Raw genomic sequence first — 15,484 nt, 5'->3', positions numbered from 1 at the left:
CACTCTCACCTCAGGTGGGTCTTCTACCATCAGCTGCTGCTGCCTCATGATGGTTAAGTTATGCAACATTCAGCACACAACACTGAACTGACCAACATCTCAGGGGAGTATTGCAAGTAGCCCCCGGAATGGTCCAGGCATTGGTAATGCTGTTTCAAGATGCCAATGGTCCTCTCTATTATGCTCCGCGTCGCAATGTGTGACATGTTGTATTCCCAGTCAGCTTCCATCCGGGTTATGGGTAAGGGTGCCATGAGTCAGGTGATGAGGCCATACCCTTTGTCTCCCAGCAGCAAGCTCTGCCCTTCTGGCTGCTGCTAAAACATTGCAGATATAGCGCTCTCGCGTAGGATGAACACATCATGGGTGCTCCCAGGGTATCTTGCATCAACTGACATGATGCAATGCATGTTGTCGCACACGAGCTGCACATTAACAGAGTGGAAGCCTTTTCTGTTCCTGTACATCTCAGAATCCTCCAAAGGTGCTCGCAAGTTGATGTGGGTACAATCAATGCAGCCCTGTACCTTTGTGAAGCCAGCAATCCTGGAGAAGCCCACAGTCCTTTCATGCATTGCCTGGGCGGTCATGGGGAACTTTATGTAGTCATTCCTCCAGGCATATAGTGCAGCAGTCACCTGCCGAATGTAGATATGTGTTGCATGTTGAGAAATGGTACACACATCCCCAGTTGGAATGATCCAGATGCATAGAATGAAAGTGCAGCAGTAACCTTCACTTCAACTGACAAAGCAGTCCTCCTGATGCTTCTGCAGGTCTGCTTTTACTAACTCACAGATCTCAGTTACAACTTCTTTGCGGAAACGCAGCCTTCTGACACAGTGTTCATCACTCAGGTGTAGGTACGAATGCCTGTCTCGATATACCCAACGTGGCTAAGGCCTCCTGCTTATCTCCCTACATGCTCTGAGGTTTCTCATGCGATGACGTCGAATCAATTGTCTCCTCCACAGCACCATTATGCAGAAAGCTTGCACAAGGTATGGTATTGTCAGTATTGCCCCCGTGATTAAATTGTATCTTTGCAAGAAGCTCAAAACGGCAGACAGGACAAGTTCCTTTGTTGACTCTCTTCCCAAGGTTGATGGCCTAGCATGGACCACACCCAAGTCTGAGCATGCGCAATAGGCTTGCTTAGATTGGGAAACACTTCCCCCCCCTTATACACTGTATAAAGTGTATACACTGTATATACTTTATACAGTGTAAACAGCTAACAGAGTCGCCACAGCAAAATAAATGATTACCCTATATGTAATTCTCATTAAATCACAATTACTTTATTTTTCATTACTTACTGTTGCCTCTAACCCATCCACCATTGTTTTTGCACTATAGCTGGTGAATATTAGAATCACACCTCACTCAACACAACATCATTAGGTTGAGAGTAGTTATGGAAAAGGAGCAGGAACAATCAAACGTGGAAATACTCAACCAGTGGGTTGACTAATTTCAGTGAGTTTAAAGGGGATAGGTCCAGGTGGATTGGAATCGAAGACTGGCAGGCAAAACAGTAAATGAGCAATGGATGCCTTCAAAGAGGAGAACATTTGGGACAGTCTACGTACATTGCCACGATGGGGAAAAGAAGGGCATTCAAAGCTAGCACTCCCTGGATGATTAAACAAGAAAGAGGGCGCAATTGCTCCTTTTACAGAAGCCTGTTAGTAAGACACTTTTCGCCCGGGGGGGGTCGCTACCGGTTCCTGGGAAATTGCCCGGGAGTTTGCGGAGCCATGCAGCGCCGTACCCCGTGGGTAGCACCCCGGTCAGCCTCGCAACCAATGATGACATCTTTGCTGTGCATGGCGACCGCTCAGCGCCGCACACCAACCCCTTACCGCCCGGGGGAAATTGCCCCACGAGGCTGGTGCAAGCGGATGTCATAGGGGAGGTCGCCAGTGCCCTGTGCCGCCATCATCCTATTTTTGCCAACTCTCGGGTCAGCTTCCCTACCTGTATTTTTGCATGGTTCAGGTCGCCATCATGCAGCCAGGCACTCTGTTTTGGGTGCCGGGCTGCAGGCCCAGTACCATGCTGCCCTGGTGGTCTAGTGGAGGCCATCAGAGGCCTTGCAGAGTGCGCTGCGGCCCTCCCCTTTAAGCGAAGAGGAGGGGGATTGAAGCGCGTCAGTGCTATATTGAGCATCTGTGTAGCACTGCACTGCTCACCCCGTTGGCACTGCTGGTCCCGCCCGTAAAGGAAGTGGAATGCGCGAGATTGCGCTCCACTTCCTTTGAGGGGTGGTCAGCCCAATTCAGCGGCCGGGCGGGTTTACCGCCCCCAGCTGGGCAATTTTGCCCCCACAATTTTATATTAAAATAAAACAGGAAAAGGAGGCTTCTGATAAATATCAGGTTCATAATTCAGTAGAGAACCAAGCTTAACACAAAAAGTACAGAGGAGAAATTAAAAACAAAATAAGAGGGGCAAAGAGAGTCTAATAGAATCGATTACCAGGTAACATGAAGAAGCCCAAAAGTCTTTTATAAACATATAAATAGTCTCTTCTTAGGCAGTCGAGGATGACTTGCTTCATCACTAAAATGAGTTCTCAGGTGCGGGATCTACAGACTCTGTCACAGGTGGGGCAGACGCTGGTTGAAGGCACAGGTGGATGGGATGCTTGATTTGTCGTACGCTCCTTCCGCTGTTTGTACCTGGTTTCCGTGTGCTCCCGCCGAAGAGACTCGAGGTGTTCGCTGCCTTCTCGGATGTTCCTCCTCCACTTTGAGCGGTCTTGGGCCAGGGATTCCTAATAGTTGGTGGGGATGTTTCATTTTTTCAAGGAGGCATTGAGGGTGTGTTTGAAGCGTTTTCTCTGCCCCCCTGGGACTCGCTTACCGTGACATAGCTCGGAGTAGAGTGCTTGTTTCGGGAGTCTAATATTGGGCATGCGGACAATGTGGCCCATCCATCGGAGCTGGTTGAGCATGGTTAATGCCTCGATGCTGAGGATGTTGGCCTGAGAGAGAACGCTGACATTGGTGCGCCTATCCATATATTGCCAATGAATTTGCAGGATTTTGTGGAGGATGTGTTGGTGGTACTTCTCCAGTGCTTTGAGGTGCCTACTGTACATAGTCCATGTCTCTGAAGCATATAGGAGGGCGGGTATCACTACTGTTCTGTCGATCGGTGCCGGGTTTGCGATCCTGGTCTTTGGCCAAAGGCTGCACTGGCACACTGAAGGTGGTGTTGGACCTTGTCATCAATGTCTGCTCTTGCTGATAGTAGACTCTCAAGGTATGGGAAATGGTCCACACTGTCCAAGGTCTCATCATGGATCTTGATAATCAGGGAACAGTACAGTGGTGGGGACAGGTTAGTAGAGAACCTTTTTCTTACGGATGTTTAATGTAAGGCCCAAACTCTTATACGCTTCAGTGAAGGTGTCAATGATGGTTTGGAGTTCAGACTCAGTGTGCACAAAGGCAAGCATCGTCTGCATATTGTAATTCAATGACAGAGGTTGGAACAACCTTGGATCTGGACTGGATGCGTTGGAGGTTGAACAATTTCCTACCTGTCCTGTAGGTTAGCTCCACTCCAGCGGGAAGCTTATTAAAGGCGAGATGAAACATTGCAGCGAGAAAGATTGAGAAGAGCGTTGGTGCTAAGACAAAGCCTTGCTTGACCCCAGTCTGCACTTATATTGGATCTGTGGTGGATCCATTGGTAAGAATCACGGCTTGCGTGTCATCGTGAAGCAAATGGAGGATGGTGACAAATCTTTGAGGACAGATGAATTTGAGAAGAAAATCCAAGAAAAATGTAGGGAGCAGCATCAACCTCTGTACATGGCTTTCATTGACCTCACAAAGGCCTTCGACTCTGTCAACCATGAGGGATTATGGAGTGTCCCTCTCAAAATATAAATAGTGAAAGGGTAGTTAAAGGAAGAGTGGAGGCAGAGTGCATGGCTGAGGTATTAAATGAGTACTTTGCATCTGTTTTCATTAAAGAAGAGGATGCTGCCAATGTCAATGTAAAGGAGGAGTTAGTAGAAAAACTGAATAGGAAAAAATAAATAAAGAGGAGCTACATTAAAGGTTGGCAGCACTCAAAAGTCACCTGGTTCGGTTGAAATGCATCCCAGGTTGCTGAGGGAAGCAAGGGTGGAAATAATGGAGGTTTTGGCCACAATCTTTCAATCCTCCTTAGATATGGGAATAGTGCCAGTGGACTGGAGGATTGCAAATGTTACCCCCCTTTCAAGAAAGGTGAGAGGGATAAACCCAGCAACTATAGGCCAGTTAGTCTAACGACAGTGGTGAGGAAACTTTTAGAGACAATAACCTAATGCACAGATTTGTTAAATACAAATCGTGTTTGACTAACTTGCTTGAGTTCTTTGATAAAAGTATTGGAGAGGGTTGATGAAGGTATTGCGGTTGATGTTGTGTATAAGGACTTTCAAAAGGTTTTTGATAAAGTGCCATGTTATAGATTTGTTCGCAGAATTGAAGCCCATGGGATTAAAGGGGCAGTGGCACCGTGCATAGGAAATTGGTAAAGGGACCTAAAGCAGAGAGTAGTGGTGAATGGTGGTTTTTCAGGCTGGAGGGAAGTATACCATGGTGTCCTCCAGGGGTCCAGTATTAGAATCACTGCTCTTTTTGATATATATTAATGACTTGGACTTGGGTATACAGGGCATAATTTCAAAATTTGCAGATGACACAAAATTGAGAAATGTAGTAAACAGTAAGGAGGATAGACAGACTTCAGGAGGACATAAACAGACTGGTGAAATGGGCAGACACATAGCAGATTAAATTTAACGCAGAGAAGTGATAGGAAGAATGAGGAGAGGCAATATCAACTAAATTGTACAATTTTAAAGGGGGAGCAGGAAGAGAGAGACCTGGGGATGTAGGTACACAAATCTTTGAAGATGGCAGGACAAGTTGAGAAGGCTGTTAAAAAATATATGGGATCCTTGGCTTTATAAACAGAGGCATGGAGTACAAAAGCAAGGATGTTATGATAAATCTTTATGAGTCACTGGTTAGACACCAGCTGGAGTATTCGCCATGATCTTTACTGGAGTGGGATTTCCAAGCAGAGGAGAGGAGTTCCGGGAACGGTGTGGAGTTTTTCTCAACAGGATCCCCGCCTGGAAGCCAGCCTGATTGGCAGACCTAGCTCCCTGTCAGGTGGATGATGCTGCAGTAGAGGTTTCAACTCAAGAGCTGCTGCTAGGGTAGAGATCACGAGGGGAGAGTACAGCATGGCTTGTCGGGTCAGGGGGTGATTGTAAGGGGTCGGAGACAGATCGGAGGCAGAGGTATCAGTGATCATGGGGAGGAGTCCGGTCATGGGGGAAGGGGTCGGCAATCGTGGGGGTTCAGTGATGTCATGGGGGGATCTGATTGTGCGGGCGGGGGTTCGATTGTGGGGAGGGAAACAGGATAGCTTGGAGGGCTGCGAGAAAGCTCTCCTGTTCCTACTGACCCACAAGAAGTGGTGGAAAGGCACATACCCATTCCACGCAGCAGTCCCTGCCTCCCTTTAGATGCCTGGTTTCCCAAGGCTCAGGAAACCTGGCAGGCCAGGGTTAAACCTGGAAGACAGATAAAATCTGAGGCATGCAGCATCATTAAATGTTTAAATGACAAACCCACTTCCTGGAGGCAGATTGTTTGCCCATCGCCCACCCCAGTCCCCACTGCCGCCCCACCTCACCCCGTCCCACCTCCAGTAAAACCGGAAGTGGACAGGTTCGAGGCAGGTTAGGTTCGGGTTTGATATTTTTTTAAACTTTGAATCTCACCCATTTCTGGGGGTTAAATTTTCCTATATATGTCCAATTCTGGGCATCACACTTAGGAAGAATGGTTCCATGGATGTGGAACTTCAGTTGCATGGAGAGACTAGAGAAGCTGGGGTTGTTCGACTTAGAGCAGAGAAAGTTAACGGGAGGTTTAATAGAGGTGTTCAAAATCATGAAGGGTTTTGATAGAGTAAATAAAGAGAATCAGTTTTCAGTGACAGAATGGTCAGTAGCCAGAGGTTACAGATTTAAGATAATTGGCAAAGAACTAGAGGCAACATGAGGAGGAAAGGGCGTGATAGTGACCTTTAATCATGGCAGATGGTCTTTAATTGACAATATTTTAAAAATGCATCAGAAACCTGTTAAAATAATCTTGTACTGAATATACTTTTAATTAAAATCAGTAACGACAAAGAGTGTTAAAGAAAAAATGATAAAGTTAGCAGTGGTAGAAATAATGTAACAGATCTATATTTCAAAAGCATTTTTGAAAATGTAAGGATCATGTAACCATTAACAGCAATTAAAAAAATTGTGACATTCTTTTTTGAATTCCAAAATCCTTTATAAAATGCAGGCAGTAAACCGTTGAATAAGTGATCCTGTGTTACAGGCGCATTGTTCGAGGACAAACTTCTCAGAGTCTTCGGGACCACAATGTTACGTACTGCAAGGATCATCATGAAGAATGGGGATACATCCCAGAATGCCCTTTACCACAATTTGCTGGAAATGAACCAGTAGTAAGTCAGTGTCTTTAAGCTATGGGGCAGAAAAAAATCAAATAGCAAGTTATTATTTAAATGGAGAAAGATTGCAAAGTGCCGCAGTACAATGGGACCTGGGGGTTCTTGTGCATGGAACACAAAAGGATAGTATGCAGGTACAGCATGTGATCAGGAAGGCCAATGGTATCTTGGCCTTTATTGCAAAGGGGATGGAGTATAAAAGCAGGGAAGTCTTGCTACAACTATATAAGGTATTGGTGAGGCCACACCTAGAATACTGCGTGCAGTTTTGGTTTCCATATTTTCGAAAGGATATACTTGCTTTGGAGGCAGTTCAGAGAAGGTTCACGAAGCTGATTCCGGCGATGAGGAGGTTGACTTATGAGGAAAGGTTGAGTAGGTTGGGCCTCTACTCATTGGAATTCAGAAGAATGAGAGGTGATCTTATCGAAACGTATAGATTATGAGGGGGCTTGACAAGGTGGATGCAGAGAGGATGTTTCCACTGATGGGGAAGACTAGAACTAAGGGGCATGATCTTAGAATAAGGGGCCGCCCATTTAAAACAGAGATGAGGAGAAATTTCTTCTCTCAGAGGGTTGTGAATCTGTGGAATTCGCTGCCTCAGAGAGCTGTGCAAGCTGGGACATTGAATACATTTAAGACAGAAATAGACAGTTTCTTAAACAATAAGGGGATAAGGGGTTATGGAGAGTGGGCAGGGAAGTGGAGCTGAGTCCATGATCGGATCAGCCATGATCTTATTGAATGGCGGAGCAGGCTTGAGGAGCCATATAGCCTACTCCTGTTCCTATTTCTTATGTTCTTATGTTCTAATGAGTGCACAATCTATTCCCAGCTGGTAACTTTCTCGCCCCGTGTCCGATTTCGGCCTGAAAACGGCAAAATCGAAAATCCAGCCCATATTTTTTATGTAGCAAAAAATCTGAAAAAGATTTTGTAATTGCAGTTTTACAACTTTTGTTTTGTTTTCAAATTCAATTTTCTTTGCGGCTAATCACCTTCTTGCAGGAAAGATAGTATCTAAAACCACACGAGAATAACCCCTAAAGTCTTATATCTTAACTCCATTTGCCTATCATGGTTCCATATCCCTTAATTCCCTTGCCTAACAAAAATCTATGAAACTCAGTTTGGCAATTTTGCAGCAAGTGCAGAAGGCCTGCTACGTTTATGAAATTGGGATTACTGTCCCCGAGAGGAAGTGGAGTGCAAAAAAACACACTCCACTTCCTCTCTGGGGCGCTAATGGGTCAGGAGCGGGGCGCAATGCTGCACACTGGGCTGCGTAGCACCGCCGCGTAGGAGAGGCTTGCCCCTTTCATTAAAGGGGAGGGCCCAGGCTGCCAACTTTGAGGGGCCCTACCTGGACCACCAGGGGAGCAGGGTGCCATGCCACCAGCCAAGTGGAGGTCAGAGTGAGGCTAAGAATATTAATAGATGAAAGATTAAGGGTAGAGCCAGCAGAGTGCCAGGCTGCAAGATCGCAGCATGGACCCGCAATCAAAGCGACAACGGGCCGTGACAAGTAAGTCGGCATATTTTGTATTGACACACCCACCACCTCCCCTGTAAGTTGAGCCTCCTGCCGGCCCGTTAATGTCCCCTGAAGCTGTCTCTGTCATTGTCCAATGCAGCTTCAGGCAGCGCGAGCCAATTTTTGTTCCAGGGCGAAAATGGGGCGCTGCACATGGTGAAGATGTCATCATCGCCAGCGGAGTGGGGCACTACCAGTTACCGCTGCCGCTAAACACCCGCACAATTTGGCAGGAGTCGTTAGCGGCGCCGCACCCGGGCGAAAAATCGTATGCGCCCTGTTAGCACTCCTGGGGGTGCTAACGGGAGGTGCAAATGACCCCAATTTCTCCCCTCAAGAATCTTACAGCACAGGTTTAATGTTTGGGAACTCTCTGCTGGTTGCTTAGTTCCTTTTCAATTGTTGAGTAATGATGAGAATAGATTAATTAAGAAACTAGAAGTGATAATCTATATATTATTTTAAAATCTTGTGCAGGGTGTGCCTTCCTGTCCTTGGACCTTACTTTCTATTGTCATAATTTTCAGTCACTTTTGTTTCAAATTGCTAGGATTATAATGACCATTATTCATTTGTAAAAAATCCAGCAATTTGTAGAGTTAAAGAAATACGTAAATTCTCTGCAGATTGTTGGAGGATTTCAGCCACTCCTCTATTCGCATTGCCAAAGCTGATAAAAAAATCCTTTCTCACAGTGAGACTCTCATTGAACGTAATGCCGAACTTGAAATTTCTGGGTTCACAACGTTAATACAAAATTTTCCTGCCGCAACCACTTAGGGCTGGTAATTAATGTCGTAGAGAACCCTGGTAATAATATGATTTATGGTCCTGATTCAACCTGGGAGGCCGAGAAAGGGACCATTGAAGCTGTGGAGTCTCACTCCAGCAGGTAGCTAATTGTACTCTTTTTATCCGTTTGTCAGTGTTTTTGTGCCATTCTTGCCATTGACGCTCCTGTTATTGTCAGAAGGCATTAGTTTTCAGGATGCAAACCCGTTTTGACACTCAAAAATGCAAATTAGATGGATTTCTTTCAGAAAATAATATTTTAGGATACAGTACAAGAGTAATTTGAGGCATGACATGATAAGCGCAGCAAGCTAGGGAGATGACTTTGGACCTATGGTTTCCAAAGTTCTCCACCACTGGAGTTTTCCTTGCCTTGTCTGGGCCTGTTGTAAACAATTGATACAGATTGATTGCTGTGATTAGTCAACAACTCCATTATCATTGTATCATCAGACTATCAGGATGGTCAAAGGTGAACTAGATGGACGAGGTCTTTTTTCATCTTGCAATTCCTATGTTCCTATGAAAGCAGTGCAATGGCGTACTCACTGGGTGATCCACTGTTCTCAATCATGATAGATTCTACACTTTATGGGTCAAGAATGTTTGTACATTTCATACACCTGCCCTGCTGTTCACTCATTACATTCTCAAGAACCAATACAACAATTCCTAAACACAACGTGGTTACAATGTTCTCTTCTTCTGCTTTTTCTTTTTAACTTTATTCTTTCTGACTCTTTTCTCTCTCTTAATTTATTCCTTTTCTTTCCCTCTCATTATTTCTCTTTCTGTCTCAAATTTGAACTCTAACTCAACCTATTTCCCTCTCTGTCATTCATTCTGTTTCTTTCTCTATCCTTTTCTTTCAATGGTTAAGGCGATAGACCATTGGATATTATTTTCATGAGGTCCCAGATGTGGCATTGACAGAGCAGAACCATTATCCTATCAACGTTCCAGCAATTTGCAGCTTAAATATAGTGCAATGTCACTGTTGAGGTAAAAAGTGCAAAAAAGTGCAGTGATGTCACAGCCAAGGGAGTAAGTGATTGGCTGGTGATTGGTAAGTAGTTTTTCTTTTTCTTTTCTATATCAATAAGTAACCTTTAGCATTGTTGTTGCCAATTTAAGTTAATCTAAGGGTTAAGACATGGCAGGAGAGCTCGGGCACGTGTTGTGCTCCTCCTGTACTATGTGGGAAGTCAGGGACGCTTCCGGTGTCCCTGACGACTACGTGTGCGGGAAGTGTATTCGCCTCCAGCTCCTGATGGACCGCATTGCGACACTAGAGCTGCAGGTGGATTCACTCTGGAGCATGCACAATGCTGAGAATGATGTGAATAGCACGTTTAGCGAGTTGGTCTCACCGCAGGAAAAGGGTACACAGCCAGATAGTAAATGGGTGACCAACAGGAAGAGCAGTGCAAGGAAGGTAGTGCAGGGGTCCCCTGCGGTCATCCCCCTGCAAAACAGATACACCGCTTTGGGTACTGTTGAGGGGGATGACTCATCAGTGGAGAGCAGCAGCAGCCAAGTTCATGGCACTGTGGCTGGCTCTACTGCACAGGAGGACAGGAAAAATAGTGGGAGAGTTATAGTGAGAGGGGATTCGATTGTAAGGGGAATAGATAGGCATTTCTGCGGCCGCAACCGAGACTCCAGAATGGTATGTTGCCTCCCTGGTGCAAGGGTAAAGGATGTCACGGAGCGGGTGCAGGACATTCTGAAAAGGGAGGGTGAACAGCCAGTTGTCGTGGTGCACATAGGTATCAACAATATAGGTAAAAAATGGGATGAGGTCCTACGAGATGAATTTAGGGAGCTAGGAGCTAAATTAAAAAGTAGGACCTCAAAAGTATTCATCTCAGGATTGCTTCCAGTGCCACATGCGAGTCAGAGTAGGAATCGCAGGATAGCTCAGAAGAATACGTGGCTTGAGGAATGGTGCAAAAGGGAGGGATTCAAATTCCTGGGACATTGGAACCGGTTCTGGGGGAGGTGGGACCAGTACAAACCGGACGGTCTGCACCTGGGCAGGACCGGAACCAATATCCGAGGGGGAGTGTTTGCTAGTGCTGTTGAGGAGGAGTTAAACTGACATGGCAGGGGGATGGGAACCTATGCAGGGAGACAGAGGGAAATAAAATGGAAGCAGAAGCAAAAGATAGAAAGGAGAATAGTAAAAGTGGAGGGCAGAGAAACCCAAGGCAAAAAGCAAAAAGAGCCACATTACAGCAAAATTCTAAAGGGGCAAAGTGTGTTAAAAAAGACAAGCCTGAAGGCCCAATGCCTCAATGCGAGGAGTATTCGGAATAAGGTGGAAGAATTAACTGCGCAGATAGCAGTTAATGGATATGATGTAATTGGCATCACGGAGACATGGCTCCAGGGTGACCAAGGCTGTGAACTCAACATCCAGGGGTACTCAACATTTAGGAAGGATAGGCAGAGAGGAAAAGGAGGCGGGGTGGCGCTGCTGGTTAAAGAGAAAATTAATGCAATAGTAAGGAGGGACATTAGCCTGGATGATGTGGAATCGGTATGGATGGAGCTGCGGAATACCAAAGGGCTGCAAACGCTAGGGGGAGTTGTGTACAGACCATCAAACAGTAGTAGTGAGGTTGGGGACAGCTTCAAACAAGAAATAAGGGATGTGTACAATAAAGGTACAGCAGTTATCCTGGGCGACTTTAATCTACATATTGATTGAGCTACCAAACTGGTAGTAACGCGGTATGGGAGGATTTCCTGGAGTGTATTAGGGATGGTTTTCTCGAACAATATGACGAGGAACCAACTAGAGAGCTGGCCATCCTAGACTGAGTGATGTGTAATGAGAAGTGACTAATTAGCAATCTTGTTGTGCAAGGCCCCTTGGGGAAGAGTGACTATAATATGGTAGAATTCTTCATTAAGATGGAGAGTGACACAGTTAATTCAGAAACTAGGGTCCTGAACTTAAGGAAAGGTAACTTCAATGGTTTGAGGCGTGAATTGGCTAGAATAGACTGGCAAAGGATACTTAAAGGTTTGACGGTGGATAAGCAATGACAAACATTTAAAGATCACATGGATGAACTTCAGCAATTGTACATCCCTGTCTGGAGTAAAAATAAAATGGGGAAGGTGGCTCAACCGTGGTTAACAAGGGAAATTAAGGATAGTTTTAAAACCAAGGAAGAGGCATATAGATTGGCTAGAAAAAGTAACAAACCTGAGGACTGGGAGAAATTTAGAATTCAACAGAGGAGTACTAAGGGTTTAATTAAGAGGGGGAAAATAGAGTACGAGATGAAGCTTGCAGGGAACATAAAAACTGACTGCAAAAGCTTCCATAAATATGTGAAGAGAAAAAGATTAGTGAAGATAAATGTAGGTCCCTTGCAGTCGGATTCAGGTGAATTTATAATAGGGAACAAAGAAATAGCAGACCAATTGAACAAATACTTCGGTTCTGTCTTCACGAAGGAAGACACAAATAGCCTTCCGAATGTACTAGGGGACAGTGGGTTAGTGAGAAGGAGGAATTGAAGGATATCCTTATTAGGCGGGAAATTGTGTTAGGGTAATCGATGGGATTGAAGGCTGATAAATCCCCGGGGCCTGATAGTCTGCATCCCAGAGTACTTAAGGAAGTGGCCCTAGAAATAGTGGATGCATTGGTGATCATTTTCCAACAGTCTATCGACTCTGGATCAGTTCCTATGGACTGGAGGGTAGCTAATGTAACACCACTTTTTAAATAAGGAGGGAGAGAGAAAACGGGTAATTATAGACCGGTCAGCCAGACATCAGTAGTGGGGAAAATGTTGGAATCAATCATTAAGGATGAAATAGCAGCGCATTTGGAAAGCAGTGACAGGATCGGTCCAAGTCAGCATAGATTTATGAAAGGGAAATTATGCTTGACGAATCTGCTGGCATTTTTTGAGGATATAACTAGTAGAGTGGACAAGAGAGAACCAGTGGATGTGGTGTATTTCGACTTTCAAAAGGCTTTTGACAAGGTCCCGCACAAGAGATTGGTGTGCAAAGTCAAAGCGCATGGTATTGGCGGTAATGTACCAACGTGGATAGTGAACTGGTTGGCAGACAGGAAGCAGAGAGTCGGGATAAACAGGTCCTTTTCAGAATGGCAGGCAGTGACTAGTGGAGTGCCGCAGGGCTCAATGCTGGGACCCCAGCTCTTTACAATATACATTAATGATTTGGATGAAGGAATTGAGTGTAATATCTCCAAGTTTGCAGATGACACTAAACTGGGTGGCAGTGTGAGCTATGAGGGGGACGCTAAGAGGCTGCAGGGTGACTTGGACAGGTTAGGTGAGTGGGCAAATGCATGGCAGATGCAGCATAATGTGCATTATACTGCATCCATTTTGGTTATCCATTTTGGGGGCAAAAACACGAAGGCAGAATATTATCTGAATGGCGGCAGATTAGGAAAAGGGGAGGTGCAATGAGACCTGGGTGTCATGGTTCATCAGTCATTGAAAGTTGGCATACAGGTACAGCAGGCGGTGAAGAAGGCAAATGGTATGTTGGCCTTCATAGCTAGGGGATTTGAGTATAGGAGCAGGGAGGTCTTACTGCAGTTGTACAGGGCCTTAGTGAGGCCTCACCTGGAATATTGTGTTCAGTTTTGGTCTCCTAATCTGACGAAGGACATTCTTGCTATTGAGGGAGTGCAGCGAAGGTTCACCAGACTTATTCCAGGGATGGCTGGACTGTCATAAGAGGAGAGATTGGATCAACTGGGCCTTTATTCACTGGAGTTTAGAAGGTTGAGAGGGGATCTCATAGAAACGTATAAGATTCTGACGGGACTGGACAGGTTAGATGCGGGAAGAATGTTCCCGATGTTGGGGAAGTCCAGAACCAGGGGACATAGTCTTAGGATAAGAGGTAGGCCATTTAGGACTGAGATGAGGAGAAACTTCTTCACTCAGAGAGTTGTTAACCTGTAGAATTCCCTGCCGCAGAGAGCTGTTGATGCCAGTTCATTGGATATGCTCAAGAGGGAGTAAGATATATCCCTTACGGCTAAGGGAATCAAGGGGGTATGGAGAGAAAGCAGGAAAGGGGTACTGAGGGAATGATCAGCCATGATCTTATTGAATGGTGGTGCAGGCTCGAAGGGCCAAATGGCCTACTCCTGCACCTATTTTCTGTTTCTAAGGGCCCAAGTTTCCACATGATTTGCGCCTGATTTTTAGGAGCAACTGGTGGAGAACGGACTATCTTAGAAATCGCAATTCTCCACATTTTTTTTTCTGCAGTTCTAGTCAGGTAGAACAGTTCTACTTTGGAACAGAATTTTTTTTTCAAAAGGGGGCGTGTCCGGCCACTGATGCCTGATTTCAAAGTTTCCACAGTGAAAACGTACTCCAAACTGAAGTAGAATGGAGCAAGTGAAGATTTTTGTAGAACTGAAAAAACCTGTTCTACACATTAAAAAATCAGGCGCAGGTTACAAATTAGGCGTCCAGAATGAGGTGGGGGGGGAGGTGGGGGGGAAGGGAACTTATTAAATTCTACAATAAATCATTATTTATACTTCTACAAATATTATACAAATAAATCCAACCTGAATAAACATTTATAAGCAAAGAAAAGATTAAATAAACCACCTTCCTACCTGTGTGAAAGTGCTTCAGGCAGGCCTTTCGGGACCGAAGGCTGAACGGGCCGTCCCGAGACTTCGGGCAGGGCCCGTCCCCAGCACCAGATTTACAGGTAGGTGGCGTTGGGTTGGGTCAAGTCGGGGAGGTTCGGTTCGGGTCGGGGGGGGGGCGGTGGGGGGGAGAGGGAGAGAGAGAGAGGGAGGGGGTGAGAGAGAGAGAGGGAGGGGGGGTGAGAGAGAGAGAGGGAGGGGGGGTGAGAGAGAGAGAGAGGGAGGGGGGGTGGGAGAGAGAGAGAGGGAGGGGGGAGGGAGAGAGAGGGGGGGAGGGGGGGAGGGAGAGAGAGGGGGGGAGGGAGAGAGAGGGGGGGAGGGGGGGAGGGAGAGAAAGGGGGGGAGGGGGGAGGGAGAGAGAGGGGGGGAGGGGGGGAGGGAGAGAGAGGGGGGGAGGGGGGGAGGGAGAGAGAGGGGGGGAGGGGGGGAGGGAGAGAGAGGGGGGGAGGGGGGGAGGGAGAGAGAGGGGGGGAGGGGGGGAGGGAGAGAGAGGGGGGGAGGGGGGGAGGGGGGGAGGGAGAGAGAGGGGGGGAGGGGGGGAGGGGGGGAGGGAGAGAGGGAGAGGGGGGAGGGAGAGAGGGGGAGGGAGAGAGGGGGAGGGAGAGAGGGGTAGGGGGGGAGAGAGAGGGGGAGGGGGGGAGAGAGAGAGGGGGAGGGGGGGAGAGAGAGAGAGGGAGGGAGAGTGAGAGAGGGAGGAGGGAGGGGGGAGGGAGAGAGAGGGGGGAGAGAGAGGGAGGGGGGGGAGAGAGGGAGGGGGGGGGAGAGAGGGGGGGAGAGAGGGAGGGGGGGAGAGAGGGAGGGGGGGAGAGAGGGGAGGGGGGGAGAGGGGGGGGGAGAGGGGGGGGAGAGAGAGAGGGGGAGGGGGGGAGAGAGAGAGAGGGAGGGAGGAGTGAGAGAGGGAGGAGGGAGGGGGGAGTGAGAGAGGG

The 15,484-nt window shown here is 46.9% G+C and overlaps 1 protein-coding gene across 1 annotated transcript in view; it reads left to right on the top strand.

Moving 5' to 3' along the window:
- The window catches only part of LOC139273909 (NADPH oxidase 3-like), a 110,027-nt gene that overhangs the window by 51,590 nt on the left and 42,953 nt on the right, over positions 1–15,484 (top strand). Inside the window, exon 7 of the mRNA XM_070890981.1 lies at positions 6,417–6,546. Within this exon, the coding sequence (XP_070747082.1) occupies positions 6,417–6,546 (130 nt within the window). The remainder of the gene's footprint in view (positions 1–6,416; positions 6,547–15,484) is intronic.

This window comes from Pristiophorus japonicus, chromosome 9 (genome assembly GCF_044704955.1).
Source record: "Pristiophorus japonicus isolate sPriJap1 chromosome 9, sPriJap1.hap1, whole genome shotgun sequence".
In the NCBI taxonomy this organism is placed as follows: Eukaryota; Metazoa; Chordata; class Chondrichthyes; family Pristiophoridae; genus Pristiophorus; species Pristiophorus japonicus.
Note: the sequence above shows the minus strand (reverse complement) of the source record. Positions and strands in the feature narration are given on the sequence as shown.